Source organism: Hyperolius riggenbachi, chromosome 2, assembly GCF_040937935.1.
Source record: "Hyperolius riggenbachi isolate aHypRig1 chromosome 2, aHypRig1.pri, whole genome shotgun sequence".
NCBI lineage: Eukaryota > Metazoa > Chordata > Amphibia > Anura > Hyperoliidae > Hyperolius > Hyperolius riggenbachi.
Window position 1 is genome coordinate 285,227,166 of NC_090647.1, and position 22,871 is coordinate 285,250,036.

Consider the following 22,871-nt stretch of genomic DNA (forward strand, 5'->3'; position numbering starts at 1 on the left):
CAGAGAGCGATCGGCTCTCATAGGCTGATGTCTGTGAGAGCCGATCGCTGAGATTGGCTGATGGGGGGAGGGAGGGTAGGAAATAAAACAATTTTAAAAATGGCAAAATGTATCCAACAAAAAAAATATTTATAAACAAGCACCCCAGCAGCGATCAGAGCCCACCAACAGAAAGCTCTGTTGGTGAGCAGAAAAGGGGGGGGGGGGGGGGAAATCACTTGTGTGCTGAGTTGTACGGCCCTGCAGCTAGCTGCAGTGGCCTAAATTGTAAAACAAAGCCTGGTCACTAGGGGGTGTAAGCCTACAGTCCTGAAGTGATTAAGAAGACCTGCAAACAGTTTGCTGAAGACAAGCAGACTAAGAACATGGATTACTGGTACCATGTCTTGTGGTCGAAAGAGACCAAGATAAACGTATTTAGTTCAGATGGTGTCAAGTGTGCCTGGCAGCAACCAGGTGAGGAGTACACAAAGTGTGTTTTGTCTACAGTTCACCATGGTGGTAGAAATGTCATGTTTTGAGGCTGCATGAGTGCTGCCGCCACTGGGAAGCTGCAGTATATTGAGGGAACCAACATGTACTGTGACATACTGAAGCAGAGCATGCTCACCTCCCTTCAGAAACAGGACCGCAGGGCAGTATTCCAAACTTTATAACCACCCCAAACACACCTCCAAGACCCACTGCTTTACTAAAGAATCTGAGGGTAAAGGTGCTGGACTGGCAAAGCATGTTTCGAGACCTAAACCCTATTGAGAATCTGTGGGGCACAATCAAATGGAAGATAGAAAAGCACAAGGTCTGTATCATCCACCAGCTTCATGATGTCATCATGGAGGAGTGGAAGAAGATTCCAGTGGCAACCTGTGATGCCCTAGTTAATTCTGTGCCCAAGAGAGTTAAGGCAGTGCTGGAAAATAATAGTGGGCACACAAAATATTGACATAACTCAGGAGTGTGCTCACTTTTGTTGCTAGCGGTTTAAACATTAATGGCTGTGTATTGAGTTAATTTGACATTTACACTGTTATACAAGCTTTACACTGACTACTTACATTGTATAAAAATGTCATATCTTCAGTGTTATGCCATGTCAAGATATAGTAAAATATTTACAAAAATGTGAGAGATGTATTCACTTTTGTGAGTTACTTTATAACGCCTAACTTATGGAAAATTTCACTTTACACCTTCATCGAAAGGTTGAGAGAGTCAGAGCTGACTCAATATAAAAGGCCATGAGTACCGTAAATGTAAAAATAATTGAGAATAACTAAATTACTCCAAAAAGGTATTTAAATTTTGGATAGATGATAAGGGTTTAATCTATTTTTTTTTTAATCTTTATTGCCGTTTTGTGTCCCTGTCTGTGAAAATTTTCATTATTTCCTGTTTAGACAAAAAATGGAGAGATCTTCCCAAGAAAAAGTCCTAAATGACATGAAATGGAAGAACGTCTCTCCAGTGATATTAAATATAAAGTATATGCAAGAAACACTAGATGTTTTGAATCAGGATGATACCATTTATTGGTAGAGTGGGGCCGAACCTCCGATTTTAGGTTCGCGAACCGGGTTCGCGAACTTCCGCGTAAGGTTCGGTTCGCGTAAAAGTTCGCGAACCGCCATAGACTTCAATGGGGATGCAAACTTTGAAAAAAAAAAATTATGCAGGCCACAAAAGTGATGGAAAAGATGTTTCAAGGGGTCTAACACCTGGACCCCCAGGTGGAGGAGTGGGATACATGCCAAAAGTCCCTGGGAAAAATCTGGATTTGACGCAAAGCAGCGTTTTAAGGGCAGAAATCACATTGAATGCTAAATGACAGGCCTAAAGTGCTTTAAAACATCTTGCATGTGTATACATCAATCAGGTAGTGTAATTAAGGTACTGCTTCACACTGACACACCAAACTCACTGTGTAACGCACCGCAAACAGCTGTTTGTGTAGTGACGGCCGTGCTGGACTGGTGCGCACCATGGCTAGAACAGGTATGCAGTGGCCGGTTCACTGAACAGAACAGGTATGCAGTGGCGGGTTCAGTGAACAGAACAGGTATACAGTGGCGGGTTCACAGAACAGGTATGCAGTGGCGGGTTCACTGAACAGGTATGCAGTGGTGGGTTCACAGAACAGGTATGCAGTGGTGGGTTCCCAGAACAGGTATGCAGTGGTGGGTTTACAGAACAGGTATGCAGTGGTGGGTTCACTGAACAGGTATGCAGTGGTGAGTTCACAGAACAGGTATGCAGTGGTGGGTTCACTGAACAGGTATGCAGTGGTGGGTTCACTGAACAGATGTGCAGTGGTGGGTTCACAGAACAGGTATGCAGTGGTGGGTTCACAGAACAGGTATGCAGTGGTGGGTTCACAGAACAGGTATGCAGTGGCAGGTTCACTGAACAGGCATGCAGTGGTGGGTTCACTGAACAGGTATGCAGTGGTGAGTTCACAGTACAGGTATGCAGTGGTGGGTTCACTGAACAGGTATGCAGTGGTGGGTTCACAGAACAGGTATGCAGTGGTGGGTTCACAGAACAGGTATGCAGTGGTGGGTTCACAGAACAGGTATGCAGTGGCAGGTTCACTGAACAGGTATGCAGTGGTGGGTTCACAGAACAGGTATGCAGTGGTGGGTTCACTGAACAGGCATGCAGTGGTGGGTTCACTGAACAGGTATGCAGTGGTGGGTTTACTGAACAGGTATGCAGTGGTGGGTTCACTGAACAGGTATGCAGTGGTGGGTTCACTGAACAGGTATGCAGTGGTGAGTTCACAGTACAGGTATGCAGTGGTGGGTTCACTGAACAAGTATGCAGTGGTGAGTTCACAGTACAGGTATGCAGTGGTGGGTTCACAGTACAGGTATGCAGTGGCGGGTTCACAGAACAGGTATGCAGCCAGGAACAAGCTAAGCCTAACTAATCTTTCCCTATGAGAGACAGTCTGCAGCAGCTCGCCCTACTCTCACTAACGCAGGCACATGAGTGAGCGTAATGGCCGCCGCTGCCTGCCTTGCATTAGGGGGGGGAGTGGCTCCAGGGGCTAGTGTAGCCTAATTGGCTACACTGGGCCTGCTGACTGTGATGTAGAGGGTCAAAGTTGACCCTCATGGTGCATTATGGGGCGAACCGAACTTCCACAAAAGTTCGCCTGCGGGACGCGAACCACTGAAGTTCGCATGGAACCGTTCGCAGGCGAACCGTTCGGCCCAACTCTATTTATTGGCAACCTTAAAGCCAGTGTTTACCAATTTAAAAATAAAAAAGTCAGATACTTACCTAAGGAGAGGGAAGGCTCGGTCCTAATGAGCCTTCCCTCTCCTCTCCCGGTGCCCTCGGTGCTGCGCTGGCTCCCCCGTACGCGTCCGCCGCCGCAGGGACTTCGGAGGTCTTCGGGAGCACTCGGGCTTCCGAAGACGGGCCGCTCCATACTACGCACGCGCGAGTGCATCATAGAGGGCGCTCGCGCATGCGTAGTATGGAGCAGCCCGTCTTCGGGAGCCCGAGTGCTCCCGAAGGCTTCCGAAAGCTCCCTTTCGGCTGCGGAAGTGGCAGTATTTGACCGAACTGGTCGAATACTGCCACGGGGGATCCTGCGCGGGACCGGGCATCGGGAGAGGAGAGGGAAGGCTCATTAGGACCGAGCCTTTCCTCTCCTTAGGTGATTATTTGACTTTTTTATTTTTAACTTGGTAAACATTCACTTTAAAAGAAAAAGTAAGCTTTCAGCCAATACGCCTTCTTCAGATTCTCCCTGAGTCTACAGGAATCGAGTCTGAAGAACACTTATTGGACTAAAGCTTGCTCTTTTTCTTGTATGTCCAATAAATGGTAGCATCCTGATGTAAAACTTTTTGCTTTAACTGGTGGCTAACACAGTGCTATACTCCACTGCAAGAAGCACATACATTGTAAAAGCAGGATTTGAACAGGCTCTTAATGTACTGTGAATATGTGAAGCATGAAGCCGCTCAATAATTTCTGTAATTTTGTTTATCACAAGTATTGCCATATAACAAGGAGATTGAACCATCCGGCACTACATATCAAGGTTAAGCATATTTGTCATTTATTGTATCCATTCATCTGATCACACAGACAGGTCCATCAATTCAATACATGTAATGACATACCCTTACTGTTCCTAGCTGTGGGGTAGTGTGGGAGCAGCGGTCCGCCTGACAGCTATTTCGCTCTAAGATGAGTTTCTTCTGAGGCTCCGTGCGCGGTGTTCGGCCCGTTATCGGGTTCATTTATAATGCCGGGCAGTCGCTCCGGCTTCCGCATACGTCACGCCGCTAAGCGTCACTTTCCCTCCTCCTTGATGCGTCCCGTGCGCATGCGTCCGTAACTACGGATGACGCATGAAACAATACTTGCGCACGCGTACTTCGATATGCCTGTGACGCGGAACTCAATGAAGTCCACAATAAGGAAGTAGGAAGTGTTTTGCGCTCCACAGTGGCTTTCCAATTCCGACTACACTGCGGAAATTCAGAAAGCCACTGGATGGTGCCAAACCCAGCAAGGAAACATCAGAAGAAGCTCATCTTAGAGCGAAACAGCTGTCAGGCGGACCGCTGCTCCCACACTACCCCACAGCTAGGAACAGTAAGGGTATGTCATTACATGTATTGAATTGATGGACCTGTCTGTGTGATCAGATGAATGGATACAATAAATGACAAATATGCTTAACCTTGATATGTAGTGCCGGATGGTTCAATCTCCTTGTTATATGTATACTTGATGTCTGCTTCAGCATCCTGAGCACACAGGAGGCAAATACCCTGATCCCTCCTGATCGAACTGCCACCTCTAGGCTAGTCCCATGACCGCAGTGCCAGTCTTTTTCCTTTTTTCTTCATTTTTACAAGTATTGCCATGTTTGTTGTTGGATGATAGCTTAGCATACAAATCCCATTGCTTTATGTTCACAAAGGATATGTGCTTGCTCCGTCTGAGTCCCCGGTCTGCCAGTGATGCTGTATCCTATAGTCGACTTTTCTCCTACTTGAACCGCAAGCTGAGATATGGAATCATCAGAACCTACAGATTGGAAGCATTTGTTATTCCTCTGCCAGCATGCCAACCAATTCCTTCCAAACTGCGGCCTCTGGGAGGTCCAGGTAAGGCAGAACGATTGGTAACCATTGAGAAAACCTAACTAGTGTGAATTAGTCACTTTGTATTACTGAATATTACACTATTTTGGATTTGTTCTTTGTTGTATGTTAATTGATTTCATTGTATTATTCTTTATTGTAAATTTTCATGTTGTAGGGCATTTTAACTTGTTACTGCAACGAGTGCAGTATGTCTACATCCCGCAAGACTTCATCTTATGTCCCAGGGATGTAGATAGTCGGCCCCTGCGCACGTTCTCGTTTCTGCCTGTTAGTGCACAGTTCAATGAATGGGAACACAGTTCCCATTTACCGATCTAAGTGCCTGGGATCAATCACCACCGGTGTCAATGTGATTCTGTGGTCATTGATAAAACAAAAGTATAACATACAAGCATTACTTCCTGTTAGGATACTAACAGTACACACAGGAAGATAAAGTGGGGGGACATCTAAAGGCCAAATAGTAAAAGCACACCTACATACATTTCTTAAATAAAAATACATACATCGCTCATTAAAATTAACCCTTTACCACCCCCCACTCTCCCATGGTTACCAAAATAAAACATTTGCATATTAGAAAAAAAGATATTTAAAAAAAACATAAATACCGTATATTCCGGCATATAAGACGACTGGGCGTATAAGACGACCCCCAACTTTACCAGTTAAAATATAGTGTTTGGGATATTCTCACCGTACAAGACTACACCTCTTCCAACGCACACAAAATAAGAAAAGATCATATATTGGTGCTGTGTATGAACATATACTGGTGCTGTAATGTATGTGGTACCCAGTATATAACAGTATATAGGCGATTGACTGATTGGATTGGTCAACTCTCTCTAAGTGGGGATTGGTCAGTTCTCCTTGTCTACCTGTTTAACAGCAAAAAATCTATTAACCCCTCGCACTCACGCATGCAAATGTTCAAACAAATGCATTCACAGATTCACTCATCCAGGCACAACTGTTATCCCTACAGCTAAGTTAAAAGCCGGGGTCTTAGTTCACAGAAGAATGCATTCTTATGCTTAGTCACCTATACTGCGCAGAAGTACCCAGGTAAACATAGGTGTCCTAACTCTGGCCCCGTAACATGCATAGTGCAGACATGCAAACACATTAATTGCATCAAACCTATCAATGGATTAGGAGCACACATCCTGACGTCCTCTCCTGAGACAGATAGTGCATCTTACCAATCGCACAAGGGAGCTAACGTTATGTGTCCATGTGCACCATGCACATACACCAGCATAAGCTGTGTGCATGCTGACAAACACATACAGGGGAAGGAGGGAGTGCACTGAATTAGACCCTAGCCACAGGGGTCAGTAACAAGAAAAAATACATATATCCAGGCACATCGCCTCTAGTTAGGACATTATATAAGTTAATAAGGAAAGGGAGGTGCTGAAGGGGGTGTGGCTAGAAAACAGCAAACAAATCTATTAACCCCTCGCACTCACGCATGCAAATGTATTTATTTTTATCTGTTTATCAGAGCGGTATGGAAGAATAGATTGCGCTGTGCCCATAAAACACACCTCTTTCACCTGTCTGGCCTACCCTTGTATCCTATTTACCTCCTTCTCTGCCTCTCAGTCCTCAGCAGCGAGATCTGAGAGGCAGTAACAAGATAGGGAGTATCACCTGGCATCAATGACACCCGTCGTATAAGACGACCCCTGACTTTTCAGTAAATTTTCAAGAGTTAAAAAGTAGTCTTGTATGCCAGAATATACAGTAGTTATGTTGTAATAACAGGGGCAAATGGGCAAATAAAATATGGGGGTTTTAATTATAGTCGCTTGTATTATTTTAAGACTATAATGGCTAAAAAATGAGAAATAATTTTTTTTTCATTTTTTTTATTCCTGTTAAAATGCATTTGGAATAAAATAATTCTTAGCATAATGTACCACTCAAAGAAAGCCTAATTGGTGGTGAAAAAAACAAGATATAGATCATTTTGTTGTGATAAGTAGTGATAAAGTTATTGGCAAATGAATGGGAGGAGCACTGAAAGGTGAAAATTGCTCTGGTCCTTAAAGAGAACCCGAGGTGTGTTTTAAGAATGTTATCTGCATACAGAGGCTGGACCTGCCTATACAGCCTAGCCTCTGTTGCTATCCCAAACCCCCCTAATGTCCCCCTGCACTCTGCAATCAGACATAAATCACAGCCCAGCTCTGTGGGCTGTGTTTACATCTGTAGTGTCAGTCTCCGCTGCTCCCCCGCCTCCTGCAGAGCTCCAGTCCCTGCCCCCATCCCTTCCCTCCAATCAGCGAGGAGGCAAGGGACGCAGGCGGGGACCGGAGTTCTGCAGGAGGCGGGGAGAGCAGCAGACTGACACTATAGAGATAAACACTGCCCGCTCTGACAAGCTGCGTGTCAGCAGCGCGGCTGTGTTTTATGAGGGATTGCAGAGTGCAGGGGGACCTTAGGGGGGTTTGGGATAGCAACAGAGGCTGGGCTGTATAGGCAGATCCAGCCTCTGTATGCATATAACATTCTTCAAACCCACCTCGGGTTTTCTTTAAGGAGAAAAACCCCTCAGTAGTTAACTACCGGTAGTTAAAATCAGTGGTGTTCATTTACTTAAAGGAACACGCTCATTAACCAAGTATTCTAAGATGACACTTTTCATGTTAAATATCAGAGGCGAAACCTTTAATTCATTGTGTGTAGATTTTAGCTGCATTAGAATGATTCATTTGCAAAAGTGAGTCTCTGCTTCAATATTACACAGCCAGTGCTGTTCTTTGCATGTGAGACTAGATAGTTATATGAAAAGCCTCGGGCGTCAGGTTTCACACACAGTTACAAACAAGATACATTTCCTCTGCTCTCCGTGCAGACAGCTCATTCAGAAAGACACAGCTTGCAGATGCAGTTAGGATAGAGCTTTCTCACACACAGGGTTAACAGATGTAATTAGAGGGATCTCCCTTCCCCTCATGATTTACTGGCCCGTCACCCTGCTCAGTCTGTCCCATCAGCAAATTGTGAAAGGAATTTAATAACAGTAAACAAAGAGATAAGCATTCAGATGTTTACACCACTAGTTAGAAGCACTTCCCAAAAACATGTTAATTGATAGGGCTCCTTTAAGTCGAAGAATATTGGAGAATCAAATTTGCAAATCTGTACACACAATATATATATATATATATATATATATATATATATATATCTCTATCTATCTATCTATCTATCTATATATATATATATATACACACAGGATATTCTCAAAAAATTAGCATATTGTGATAAAGTTCATTATTTTCTGTAATGTACTGATAAACATTAGACTTTCATATATTTTAGATTCAAATACGCACAACTGAAGTAGTTCAAGCCTTTTATTGTTTTAATATTGATGATTTTGGCATACAGCTCATGAAGACCCAAATTTCCTATCTCAAAAAATTTGCATATTTCATCCGACCAATAAAAGAAAAAAAAGTGTTTTTAAAACAAAAAAAGTCAACCTTCAAATAATTATTTTCAGTTATGCACTCAATAAAAGCTTTATGGAGATGAAGATTTCATTTTTCAGCACGACTTGGCACCTGCTCACAGTGCCAAAACCGCTGGTAAATGGTTTACTGATCATGGTATTACTGTGCTCAATTGGCCTGCCAACTCTCCTGACCTGAACCCCATAGAGAATCTGTGGGATATTGTGAAGAGAAAGTTGAGAGACGCAAGACCCAACACTCTGGATGAGCTTAAGGCCGCTATTGAAGCATCCTGGGCCTCCATAACACCTGAGCAGTGCCACAGGCTGATTGCCTCCATGCCTCGCCGCATTGAAGCAGTCATTTCTGCAAAATGATTCCCAACCAAGTATTGAGTGCATAACTGAACATAATTATTTGAAGGTTGACTTTTTTGTTTTAAAACACTTTTCTTTTATTGGTCGGATGAAATATGCTAATTTTTTGAGATAGGAAATTTGGGTTTTCATATATAGTACAGAGAGTACAAAAGTTTGGACACACCTTCTCATTCAAAGAGTTTTCTTTAATTTCATGACTATGAACATTGTAGATTCACACTGAAGGCATCCAAACTATGAATTAATACATGTGGAAGTATAGTACATAATCAAAAAGTGTGAAACAACTGAAAATATGTCATATTCTAGGTTCTTCAAAGTAGCCACCGTTTGCTTTGATTACTGCTTTGCACACTCTTGGCATTCTCTTGATGAGCTTCAAGAGGTAGTCACCTGAAATGGTTTTCACTTCACAGGTGTGCCCTGTCAGGTTTGATAAGTGGGACATCTTGCCTTATAACGCCAGTTGCGTTTTGGAGAAGTCAGGTGGATACACAGCTGATAGTCCTACTGAATAGACTGTTAGAATTTGTATTATGGCAAGAAAAAAGCAGCTAAGTAAAGAAAAACGAGTGGCCATCATTACTTTAAGAATTGAAGGTCAGTCAGTCTGAAAAATTGGGAAAACTTTAAAAGTGTCCCCAAGTGCAGTCTCAGAAACCATCAAACGCTACAAAGAAACTGGCTCACATGCGGACCACCCCAGGAAAGGAAGACCAAGAGTCACCTCTGCTGCGGAGGATAAGTTAATCCGAGTCACCAGCCTCAGAAATCGCAAGTTAACAGCAGCTCAGATTAGAGACCAGGTCAATGCCACACAGAGTTCTAGCAGCAGACACATATCTAGAAGAACTGTTAAGAGGAGACTGTGTGAATCAGGCCTTCATGGTAGAATATCTGCTAGGAAACCACTGCTAAGGACAGGCAACAAGCAGAAGAGATTTGTTTGGGCTAAAGAACACAAGGAATGGACATTAGACCAGTGGAAATCTGTGCTTTGGTCTGATGAGTCCAAATCTGAGATTTTTGGTTCCAACCACTTGGTGTCTTTGTGCGACTCAGAAAAGGTGAACGGATAGTCTCTACATGCCTGGTTCCCACCGTGAAGCATGGAGGAGGAGAAGGTGTGATAGTGTGGGGGTGCTTTGCTGGTGACACTGTTGGGGATTTATTCAAAATTGAAGACATACTGAACCAGCATGGCTACCAGAGCATCTTGCAGCGGCATGCTATTCCATCGGGTTTGCGTTTAGTTGGACCATCATTTATTTTTCAACAGAACAATGACCCCAAACACACCTCTAGGCTGTGTAAGGGCTATTTGACCAGGAAGGAGAGTGATGGGGTGCTGCACCAGATGACCCGGCCTCCACAGTCACCAGACCTGAACCCAATCGAGATGGTTTGGGGGTGAGCTGTACCGCAGAGTAAAGGCAAAAGGGCCAACAAGTAATAAGAATCTCTGGGAACTCCTTCAAGACTGTTTGAAGATAATTTCAGGTGACTACCTCTTGAAGCTCATCAAGAGAATGCCAAGAGTGGGCAATGCAGTAATCAAAGCTACTTTGAAGAACCTAGAATATGACATATTTTCAGTTGTTTCACACTTTTTGGTTATGTACTATACTTTCACATGTGTTAATTCATAGTTTGGATGCCTTCAGTGTGAATCTACAATGTTTATAGTCATGAAAATAAAGAAAACTCTTTGAATAAGAAGGTGTGTCCAAACTTTTGGTCTGTACTGTGTATATATATATATATATATATATACTTTTATTTTTTGCTGTTAGGTTGCAAGGTTGTTATGTTTGCAATCCTCTCGTGTTGATTATTTAAAGGTTCTCAACTAGAATGTGTGCTACCGTAGACTTTATCTTTAATGGCAGCCTTCTTTTTTTATCTCTTATTGTGGGTGCTACATATAATTGTAGTCCCACAACTGCTAATTTACTTATCTTTCAGCTACCCATTAGGTTCTCATGTGACGCAGGCCAGAGTTGATCATTTATGTTCACCACTGTTCTCTAACCTCAGTAGCCTCAATGAATCAGCCTCACTGAGTATTGCAGGACGTCAGTTTTAGAAAAATTAAAACCTACACACTCCAGTATGGGGTTTAACCCCCTTGGCGGTACGCAGTTTCTCAGGCTGCGTCCCCCGGGAGGTTTATTTGAAAAAAAAAAATTCAAACGCTTTAGCTAGCATTTCGTTAGCTAAGCGTATGTACCAAGTTGCTCCGCCCCCCCCCCATGCCCGCCCATCACCTCCGGTTATACGTACCTCGCCACGATCCCACGAAAAGCGGTTTCCCGATCGGCTTCCAGCGTTGCTATGGCGACGAGCGGAGATGGCGTCATCCGCAATCCCGGTCGCCGTTATCGCGAAGCCTGGAGCCGATTGGGCAGCTGCGCCGGCGTGGGAACGCTGGGGGGTACAAATAACGGGAGCTATTGCGGGTGATCGCGGGGGACCGGAGCAACTTTGTGCATACGCGTAGCTAGCGAACCGCTAGCTAAAGCGTATTGCACCATTTCAAAATAAAAATAAAAGCCCTGGGGCCATGTGATACTCCACGGCGGCTACCCCGTGTATAGTACGGGGTTACCGCCAAGGAGGCTAAAGGGAGTGACCACCAGATTAAAGTGAAACTGTAGTCAGTATTTATCCCCTGCTGCAACTGCTCAGCCACACCATAAGAATGTACAGGGCCAAGCAGCTGAAAAGTTGCTTGGATGCTTATTAGTTGCATTGCCTCTGCTGCAATATGTCCCCAAATTTATCTTTGACCACTAGTTGCTATTTGGGAATGAACTTGATATAACATGCCCATGCAATGGGACTTCCCTACACTGCTGTACTGCAAGTAGGGTAACTTTATTGGCGATAAAGAGCAAAGAAACAACATTTTATCGTGTTATACCAGACTGTTATTCAGTTTCATTGGATCAATATTACCACATTCTTGATGAAAACAACAATCCCTGCAACAAATGTATAATTACAAACATCAGAAAATTTCCAACTATATGTATTTCTGCCGCCCTTGCTGCGCTTCGGCGCGCCCCCGCGCATGATCGTGGGCGCGCCCCCGTGCTCTCCCCCGGTAGCCCTGGGATCAGTGAACGGGAACATGGTTCCCGATCACCGATCCGTGTCCCCAGCAGAAAAACCGAAGCACTCTTACTAGAGGCTTCAGTCTTTCTGCAAAAAAAAGTTTCCCCGTCCTCCTTGTGCTTCCGGTTAGCGAGAAGCACAAGGAGAAAAAAATAAACTCAAGGTGGTCATCTTCTGGCCAAATAGTAAAACTATAGCTACATATTTTTTACATTACAATTTACACGTATAATAAAATAAAAAATTAACTGTTTATTTCCCACACCTAAATATTACCCAAATACAACTTTTAATGGAAAAAAAGTAAAAGGGTCTGAACTTTTTAAATATGCATTTGAAGGGGGTGTACTACGAACATTTTTTAAATTATAAGCTGTTAAATAGTGATGGACGCAAAACGGAAAAAATGTACCTTTATTTCCAAATAAAATATTGGCGCCATACATTGTGATAGGGACAAAATTTAAATGGTGTCTGCCTCCATCCGCCGGTACAGGGTCCCGTACTTTCGGCCAGTCGAGCCAGTCGACGCACGCATAGTGCGTCACTGCCGGCGGACGCGGCCAATTTTCCGCATGCACAGGGGCTCCCTCCATATCCTTACGCATCCGCCTCCATACTGCGCAAGCGTAAAGATATGGAGAGAGCCCAAATTGGTCGCGTCCGCCGGAAGTGACGGGACCCGGTACCGGCGATAGAGGCAGCGGAGGACGGCAGCGTGGGAGTGATACAGGCTTATGGGGCTGGGGAAGCCCCAGGTATGTATAAAATATTTTCCTATTTTTTAATTTGCTTCCTCTCTGTTTCCCTTTAACCTTCTGCCGCCCGCGTCACGCCAGTAGGCGTGGCCGCGGCGGCAGCCCCAGGACCGCCTAACGCCAATTGGCGTAAAGTCCTGGGGCTCTGTTTTGCATGAGATCGCGCGCATGGTGCGCGCGCATCTCATGCACGGAGGGCGGAGCTCCGCCCCGCCTTCAGTCTCCGAGCGGCTATTGCCGCTCGGGAGACTGTTAGACGGCGATCACGCCGTCTATTTACTAGGTGCAGCGCTGCGATGAGCAGCAGCGCTGCACTGGGGACAGCCGTGTGACACGGCTGTCCCCATGGGGGACAAGAGAGCGATCGGTTCTCATAGGCAGAAGCCTATGACAGCCGATCGCCGTAATTGGCCGGCTGTGGGGTGGGAGGGAGGGAGGGAGGGAAGGGGTTTAAAGCAACAGTTTGTTTTTTTAAAAAAAGCAGCAACACAAATATTGATTAAAAAAAAAGAAAAAAACATGGGGGGAGCGATCAGACCCCACCAACAGAGAGCTCTGTTGGTGGGGAGAAAAGGGGGGGGGGGAATCACTTGTGTGCTGAGTTGTGCGGCCCTGCAGCTTGGCCTTAAAGCTGCAGTGGCCAATTTAGCTAAAAATTGCCTGGTCACTAGGGGGGTTTAGCCCTGCAGTCCTCAAGTGGTTAAAGAGACACTGAAGCGAAATAAAATATATGAAATAATGAATTGGTTGTGTACTATGAATAATTACTAGAAGATTAGCAGCAAAGAAAATATTCTCATATTTTTATTTTCAGGTATATAGTGTTTTTTCTAACATTGCATCATTCTATAATATGTGCAGATTACACAACACTCAGCATTCAAAATGATTCTTTCAGAGCAGTGTGTGAACCAATGACCTCTCCTCTGGCAGAGAAAAAGAAAATTGTTCACTAACAGTTGAGATAATAAAAGTCAGAAAACAGCCCTCTCCACGACTTTGAAAGTCGTAGAGCTTAATGGCTTTTTTGCATACAAAAGAAGTGAGGACCGGCACCATCAGGTAAGTATTTAGCTCTTTATTGTAGACAGATGAACAGGTGCATTAAAGCATATCAGCGATGTTTCGGAGGACATTACCTCCTTTATCAAGCTCTGTCCGTGTCTAAATGAATATATTCAACTTTTCACATCACATTTATGTATGGAATGAACCAATCATAGTGTTGCAGCCAATTTTGGCGACCAATCCCCATCCGTCCCGCAAAGCGGACTTGATAGGGGACTGCTACTAAATATGCACACTCTATGGCAGCCAATGAAAACCTGCCGTACACGGGTCACGTGTGGGACAGCGTGACATGACATCAGCGGCGCCCAGACACTCCCAGCAAGACGCCGACCAGTGGAGAGAGGAAGATGGCAAAGCGGCATCAGGTTGCGTCCAGGTAGCTTACCTCCCGGCTGTCAGTATGCAACGTAAGTCGTATATCTCTACAGCTAGCATGTAATTCTTCCACAAACTGGACCAGTCTCAAATGTGGCCCCGCCCACACGCAAAACACATCATCTATGTAGCAAAACCAACAAATGGCATGAGAGGTAAATATTTGATTTGTATATACGAACGCCTCCTCATACGCGTTCATGAATATGTTTGCGTAGGACTGGGCCACATTCGAGCCCATCGCTGTACCCCTTAACTGTAAATAGAATTGGTCTTCAACTAAGAAATAGTTACAAGATAACAACAACCTCAATGAACCAGATGAGATATATGAGGTTGATTACCTTTTGAGAGATGGTAGAAGTCTGGACAATCTACATATATCTCATAACCTTAGTCCGGAAGAAAGAGCTGCAATTAGGGAACTTAGTAACAACAAAATAATCCCAATTAAACAAGCGGACAAGGGAGAAGCGGTGGTTGTGATGGACACAGCATTGGCTGCAACACTATGATTGGTTCATTTCATATATAAATGTGATGTGAAAAGTTGAATATATTCATTTAGACACGGACAGAGCTTGATAAAGGAGGGATTGTCCTCCGAAACGTCACTGATATGCTTTAATGCACCTGTTCATCTGTCTACAATAAAGTTTCTTAACTCTTCCTGTACTGGAAACAATTAGACTGATCTTAATGTTTTATTTCTTAGCTGTACTACACATACAAATCATAATATCATAATTTTTTTTCGCTTCAGTGTCTCTTTAAAGCTATAATGGACGAAAACTGAGAAATAATGATTTTTTTTCATTTTTTTCTTATTAATCCTGTTAAAATGCATTTATTAAAAAATAATTCGTAGCAAAATGTACCACCCAAGAAAGGCTAATTAGTGGCGGAGAAAACAAGATATAGATCAATAAATTGTGTTAAAGTTATTAGCGAATGAATGGGAGTTGAAGATTGCTCTGATGCATAAGGTGAAAAATCCCAGTGGGCTGAAATGGTTAAGTTGCAGTTCAGTATTCAACATGTTGTCTTGCCAGGGACTCGGCTTTGCCGCATTATACTTTTCTCACAAGTTTTCACTTTTCTTGTTTGCAACTTTATTTATATAGTAGTGTTTCAGCATGGAGCAAGTTAAAAAGTACTCAAAGTAAGTTGTTCCTGATTAGACTGATAGGACTTTTCTCTCTTATTAATCACCCTATTCTTACAGGGCTGGAGAGACTATGTCTATGGGCAGCAGGCAAAAGGTGCAACCAGAAGGTCCAGCCAGATAAGGGTATCCCGCTGGGGCTCAGTAAAGCCCCATTAATAACAGCAGGGATTACTGTTGAGGTGGTAAGGCTGCATATTATGCAGCTGTGTCACTAGTAGGATTTAGTACAGTCAGTACAGGAATGCCTTAACATCCACTTTAACCACTTGAGGACCGCAGTGTTAAACCCCCCTAAAGACCAGGCCTTTTTTCTTAAAAACAGCCACTGCAGCTTTAGGGCCTAGCTGCAGGGCCGCACAACACAGCACACAAGTGATTCCCCCCCCCCCCCTTTTCTTCCCACCAACAGAGCTCTCAGTCTCCTAGTGGCAATCGCCTACCAAGCAGAGATGCACACACGCATTAGCGCGCGTGATCTCCTGCAAAACAGGCCCCAAGGACCTTACGCCAATCGGCGTTAGGCAGTCCTGGGGCTACTGCAGCGTCCACGCCCATCGGCGTGACATGGTCGGCAAGAGGTAAAATAACCTTAAGTGTAGTATCAAACACGTATTCTATTTTTCATTTTGGGATTACCTGAACTGTTTTGTATAGCAGTGTGTTTATTGTAGTAATGTGTGTAGTTCAGTAAGTATTAATAGTCATAATACTGAAAGCTTGGCAATATATGTGCACTGTGTTTTCTTTAGGCCTTGAAGATGGTCATCCTCACATGCTGTTGGCTCTTCTCCTTCCAAACCACCCATCCTGGACATCCCATCCGAAAAAGGACATCAGCAAGCAGAGAGATGAGTTATATGTCCCTGATGATATTTTTTCATCAATATTGGAGGATGTGGAGAGAGAAGAGAGGCAGATGACAGAGCAGGCTTTGCCTTCTGCAGATCCTCCTACCAGTGAGCAAACCACAGAGATCGGGGAAGTAGGCATGCAGGAGCTAATGAGTATTCTTAGTGCTCTAACAAATAATCTGGCTGGAGTGGCTCAGAATAACAATTTTAATAATACGTTGCCTGGGCAGCCAAATCCTGTGCTAGAAGTAAACCATTTTTGGCCAGGTTTTAATATAGTCCCCAACTTTCAGCCCCCTCTTCCTCCTCATCCGCCCCCTCCTCCTCCACCCCTTCCGCCTTCTCCTCCTCCTCCTCCACCCCCTCCTCCTCCACTTTCTCCTCATTTTTATGATAGTTTCCCCCCCAACTTGCTTGACCTATCGGATATGTTTGGGCCCCCCAATTTTTGTCCTTTTCAATACTAGTTCTTTGGGATGACCCGTTAACCAGTGTAACTGCAATTTTAGATTTGTGGGGAGGGGCATGTATATTCTGTTTGCTTCTTTTTTACCTGTTAGTAAATACATAAATATTAGTAGATGCTTCTTTGATTTCTTTTGAAACAAAAATGTTTGCTACTTTTTTACCTGTTAATAAATACATAAATATTATGCATTTTAGGTGATTATTTTTTTGTTAATTTGAAAGTAAAAGCAGAATTTAGGAGCTATGGATCATATGAACAGGACCAAATTGCATGTACCCAATTGCAGAACATTTTCCAAATGTTTCTATTTATATATTTGGCTTAACTCTCCTGGCGGTAACGTTCGGGGTAAGCCGCGCAGGAGGATTTCTCAGGCCCTGCTGGGCCGATATGCATAATTTTTTTCTTTGCAACACGCAGCTAGCGTGTGCTCTCTGATCGCCGCCGCTCCGCGTCGATTAGCCCCCCCAGACCCCGTGCACTGCCTGGCCAATCAGTGCCAGGCAGCGCTGAGGGGTGGATCGGGACCCCCTTTGACGTCAATGATGTCGGTGACGTCATCCCGCCGGTCGCCATGGCAACGGGGGAAGCCGTAATGGAAATCCCGTTCAGAACAGGATTGCAGGACGGGCTTGATCGCCGGAGGCGATCGAAGAGGATGGGGGGATGTCCTGCTATTCAGCTTCAAATCTGCATCCAAACTAGTGATAACAGTATCTTTGTTTCCATTCCAATGTTGTTACAATGGGCTTGATTCACAAAAATGTGATAACTTAGTTATCATGCCTAAAAGCTTTGCACGTGCAAACTAGGGTGCTAAGTAGTTTGCACTGCTAAGCTGTTGCTGTTCGCGTGCTATTTTAGCGCGCGTACTGCGTTATGAGGTGCGTGGTAATGGCGCTACTCCATTATGTTCCGTTCGCGTGCAAAATCCTTTTTAGAAAAACGGATCCATTTGAAACGGATCCGATCTGCAAACGCACAAGTGTGGACCTAGCCCACAGGGATCCGGCAGGATCGTGTTGCATGCTGGAACAACTACTACACAGGCCTCCAGAATTACAAAATTGCAGAAAAATTACATGCTATTGCGTTTTTCATGCATTTTGCATTTTTAAAGATGGTGGTAACCTGAATTTGCTGCAGCAACCCACTTATCAAAAAAACTTACACAATGGTAAAGGATTAGCTAGGTAGTATTGTTGTATTTTCAATGTATACTTTTATTTATTGTATTTATAGAGCGCCAACATATTACACAATGCTGTACATTAGTTGAGGTTATAGACAATATTTAGGGGTGACATACAGCAATAAGACTATACATCAATACATGAAAACCAAATCACGTAGCACAGTATGAGTACAAGGTAATGCTTAGTCAGTCACTGGATGGGAGCATGGAGATTAGGCAAGTCAGGTTCACTCAGATCCATAGGATGGGAGTACGATAATGGAGATGCGTGATCAGGTAGGAGACATAAGAAGGAGAACCCTGCCCGAAAGGCTTACAAGAGAGTTGGGGACACCAAAGATAGGGGACTAGTTCAGCTGCAGGTTTAGAGCATTACTAAGGGGGGGGGGGGGTAGGCCAGAGTAAAAAAGGTGAGTTTTGAGGGCCTTCTTGAGGATGTTGAAGGAGGGGGAAACCCTAATGGGGGAGGTAGCGAGTTCCATAGTGTTGGAGCAGCTCTTGAGAAGTCCTGGAGGCGTGCATGGGATTGGGTGATGTGGGGGGCAGTCAGGCGAAGTTCATTGAAGGATCGGAGTGAGCGGCTAGGTGTGTACATCTGGGTAAGATTAGAGGGTTCATTCACCTCGCCACAAGTAACTTCTAATAAATGATATTAAAAAATATCCTCTCTGAATGTTTTTTCCACTTGGCTTTACACATTTTCTCTCATCTTTCACGCTGGTGGACAGAGAAGGCTTATAAGAACTTAACCTATTTTGGTTCCTGGACGTAGTTTCTACGTCCAGGAACTATGCGCGCCACCGCGCGCTCCCGCGGCCGATCGCGCGCGTGCACGCGCACTCCCGGCCGCGGATTCGGTAGCCAGGGAATCAATGTATCGGGCTACGGAGCCCGATCATTGATTCCTCTCCCCCGCTGAAAAAGCGACAGCTTCTCTCAGAAGCTGCGCCTTTTCTGGCCGTTCCCTTCCCAATGCGCCACTCTAAGCGTGTGTTACGCTTAGAGTGACGTCATGTAAACAAACTCATGGCCGCCATCTTGTGGCCAAAAAGTAATACTACACCTGTAAAAAAAAATAATTTAAAATTAACACACATTTACATTATATATCTATTGTTTACCTCCCACCCTCCCAAAACTACCCAAATAAAATGTTTACAATAAAAAAAAACCCATTACAATAAAAAAAAATAAAAACATGTAAATATTTACCTAAGAGTCTAAACTTTTTAAATATCAATGTAAAGATGAAATATTTCTATATTTTTTTTATTTTAAACTTGTAAATAGTGATAGATGCAAAACGGAAAAAATTTACCTTTATTTCCAAATAAAATATTGTCGCCATACATTGTGATAGGGACATAATTTTAACAGTGTTATAACCGGGACATATGGGCAAATACAATACGTGAGTTTTAATTATGGAGGCATGTATTATTTTAAAACTATAATGGCTGAAAACTGAGAAATAATGAATTTTTTCAGTTTTTTCTTATTCTTCCTGTTAAAATGCATTTACAGTAAAGTGGCTCTTAGCAAAATGTACCCCCCAAAGAAAGCCTAATTGGTGGCGGAAAAAACAAGATATAGATCAGTGCATTGTGATAAGTAGTGATAAAGTTATAGGCTAATGAATGGGAGGTGAACATTTCTCACGTGAAAACGACGGAACCTGAATGGGTTAAGATTGTAAAATCCGTAAACAGTTTTTAAGTATTTTATCTTTATTGGTGCCTCCGTTTTGAACACTTATTGGAGGGGTGTTGCCCCGTTTTTCTACTTCTATGGAGAGCGACCACCTGCCTACGGAGTGGTTACCAAAGGTAACCCACCTTTGTGAGTATATTCTCATATATTTACTCTTTTGACCAATTGGTTTGACATATTGCACTATTGAGGCTCTCGATCTTGTCTCTCTCAGTTGTCTGAGAGAGATCGCCGGACTCTAAATCGAATTGTTAGAAAATCTTGCAAAACCACGGCTCCTAAAACCACTGCAGGGCTGAATGAACACCTACAGAACCCAGTTTTCACAAAAACTGTTCGTCGAGAGCTGTACAAATCTGGATTCCACGGAAGAACTGCAATTAGAAAACCTCTGCTCTCAGAGACAAATGTTTCAAAGCGTTTAGAGCAGGGCCGAATTTACAGCTCAGGAGCCAATAGGCACAAAAGTTGTAGTGCCCTATGCCCCGCACCTTAGCAAGGCCACACCCACAAATCATGCTCCCATTTCTTATGAAATAAACTTATTACCAACAACAAACAAATAATTAAAATCACAAGGAAATTTACTTATAGCGCAAACATTGCGATAGTTTCTAGGTTAGTGATCAGAAGGGGATTTAGCACTAGGGTGCATGTCCTACACATTCGGGAGATCTAGTGATGAGCGTTCTGCAATGCATCTGAACTCAGTTCCGAAGACTCGAAACAGAACATGAATTTGAAACACAGCGGACCGCGGCACGGGTGGTTGAGCTACTTCCTCCTTCCGGCTGTGAAGGAGGAAGTATCATGAGCTGGAACACCATCTAGGGCAGCATGCAGCGGCTATGCCAAGGGTAATTTACTAATTCATGTTCTGTTCCAAGTTGTTCAGAACAGCGTGTTTGGATGAGGAATGCTCATCGCTAGTGAGATTGAACTGAGAAACTTCATTATTATAAATGTGAACAGCTTTTTTTTGCGTAATTCAGCATGGGCTGAGGGGGAATGTGCTGTCTCTTGGGACTATACAGGTTTGGTATCCTTCAGCCCTTCACAAGGGTAAAAAATAAATAAATGTAAGAGGTAGGAAGAATGAAGGTGCAGGCACAGCTTGATTTGTGATGGAAACTGACCTTAAGTCACAGCTTGTGTGCCAGGTTAACTGTGTGACTGACCTCATCAAACGGCTCTCTCTGTTCCGGGCTCCTGCCTGTGTGTCTGCCTGCAGCCAAGACTTCCCTCATCACGGAGTGCAGAACAGCTGGCTGCGTCTTTCTGATGAAACGCATGGACAGCCGGCCAGAGCCAGGAGGAAGTGACCTGATCATCGCTCACCCCTCAAGTGTTACAGCCTGTCAGGAGTGCCGCTCTCTACAGAGATGGCAAGTTTCCTGCAAATGATCAACTTCACTGGGAAGGGAGAGAGGCATTGGAAGAGCTGTAATGTACAGTGCCCTGCCAGTTGAATGCGGTGAGCGACGCGTGGAATGCTTCACTTCCGCTTTGGTCACAGAGACAGACCAGGCGGCCAGATGCCTGCAGAGTGGTACGGCTGGCTGTAATGATTCAAAACAATCACTGTAGTTGTGAGAAAGGGCAGCGGGCAGCCGCTGATCAGTGAGACACTGGTTGGCTGCAGCTACTTTGTAGTGCTGCAGTGCTGAGAGACTCGATCGTGGCAACAGTGGGCGGGCCGAGCAGGGCTAACAATGACATCATGATCCCCACTTTTCTAGTGTGTAGAAGACATTGCGGGAGCCGCCCTCATCCCAATAAGGCGCCTATAGGCACGTGCCTATAGTGCCTTATGCTAAATCCAGCCCTGGTTTAGAGTGGTGTAGAAACCACCAGAATTGGTCCCTCGAGCAGTGGAAAAATGTGACTTTCTCTGACGAATCATCGTTTACCTTATTTCCGACCTCCGGCTGAGTGTACGTTTGGAGACAGCCGAAAGAAGCGTTTCATCCAGACTGCCTTCTACCAACTGTAACACATGGCGGGGGTTCTGTGATGATCTGGGGTGCTATTTCTTGAAATCCGCCGGGACAATGGTTTCCCTTCATGGAAGAATTAACAACCGAGACTATTTAGGAATTTTGGACGATCAAGTTCATCCTATGGTTCATCCTATGGTTCAAAAACTTTCCGGAGGGGAATGCCATCTTTCAAGATGATAATGCCCCAATCCATACAGCTAGAATTGTTAAAGAATGGCACGAAGAACATTCTAATGAAGCTGAGCATCTCATCTGGCCACCACAATCCCAAACCTTAATATTATTGAGCATTTATGGTCGTTATTCGAGATTTAAGTAAGAAGTCGATTTCTGCCGCCATCATCTCTAAAAGAACTGGAGGGTGTTTTAACCACAGAATGGGCTAAAATTCCTTTGGAAACAATTCAGAATTTGTATGAATCAATACCTCAGAGAATTGAGGCTGCAATTGCCGCAAAAGGTGGACCTACACCATATTAAAATATATTTTGTTTATTTTCAAGGTGTTTCCATTATTTTGTCATACATTATCTAAAATATGGGTATGTAAATCAGGGTCGGTTGAAGTTGAACCAACAGCCTTTAACCTCTTGACGACCAGCTAACGCCGATTGGCGTAAACTGGTCGTCTGCGGGTTTCCATGAAAACGGCCGCTCGTTCGAGCGGCCTTTCCATGTCCGTTCACGGAGGGTGTCACCGTGAACAGCCGGAGAGCCGCCGATCGCGGCTCGCCGGCAGAATGTAAACACGCGGGGAAGAAATCCCCGCTGTTTACATCATACAGCGCTGCTGCGCAGCAGCGCCGTAAGGCAGATCGGCGATCCCCGGCCTCTGATTGGCCGGGGATTGCCGGCCTATGATAGGCTGAAGCCTATCCTTCAAAGCGCAGGATGGATATCTGTCCTGCGCAGCTCACAGGGGGAGGGAGAGGGACGGAGCGCAGAGAACGCTGCAGAGGGGGGCTTTGAAGAGCCCCCCCCCCGCAAAGCGCAGCAAGCCGGCGGCGATCAGACTGTCCCCAGCAGGACATCCCCCTAGTGGGGAAAAGAGGGGGTAAGTCTGATCGCCCTGGCATAATCCTGATCTGTGCTGTGGGCTGGAGAGCCCACGCAACACAGATCAGACAGAAATCCACTGGTCGTCAAGTGGTTAAAGAGGAACTGTCGTGAAAATC

At 44.4% G+C, this 22,871-nt stretch overlaps 1 protein-coding gene across 5 annotated transcripts in view; it reads left to right on the forward strand.

Moving 5' to 3' along the window:
- SPOCD1 (SPOC domain containing 1) overlaps positions 1–16,979 on the forward strand; it is a 222,897-nt gene extending 205,918 nt beyond the window's left edge. For all 5 annotated transcript variants that reach the window (XM_068265400.1, XM_068265401.1, XM_068265402.1 and 2 more), the window contains 2 exons: positions 4,946–5,132; positions 16,221–16,979. In XM_068265400.1, coding sequence (XP_068121501.1) covers positions 4,946–5,132; positions 16,221–16,789 — 756 coding nt within the window. In that variant the 3' untranslated portion in view covers positions 16,790–16,979. The remainder of the gene's footprint in view (positions 1–4,945; positions 5,133–16,220) is intronic.
- Positions 16,980–22,871: the final 5,892 nt, after the last annotated feature.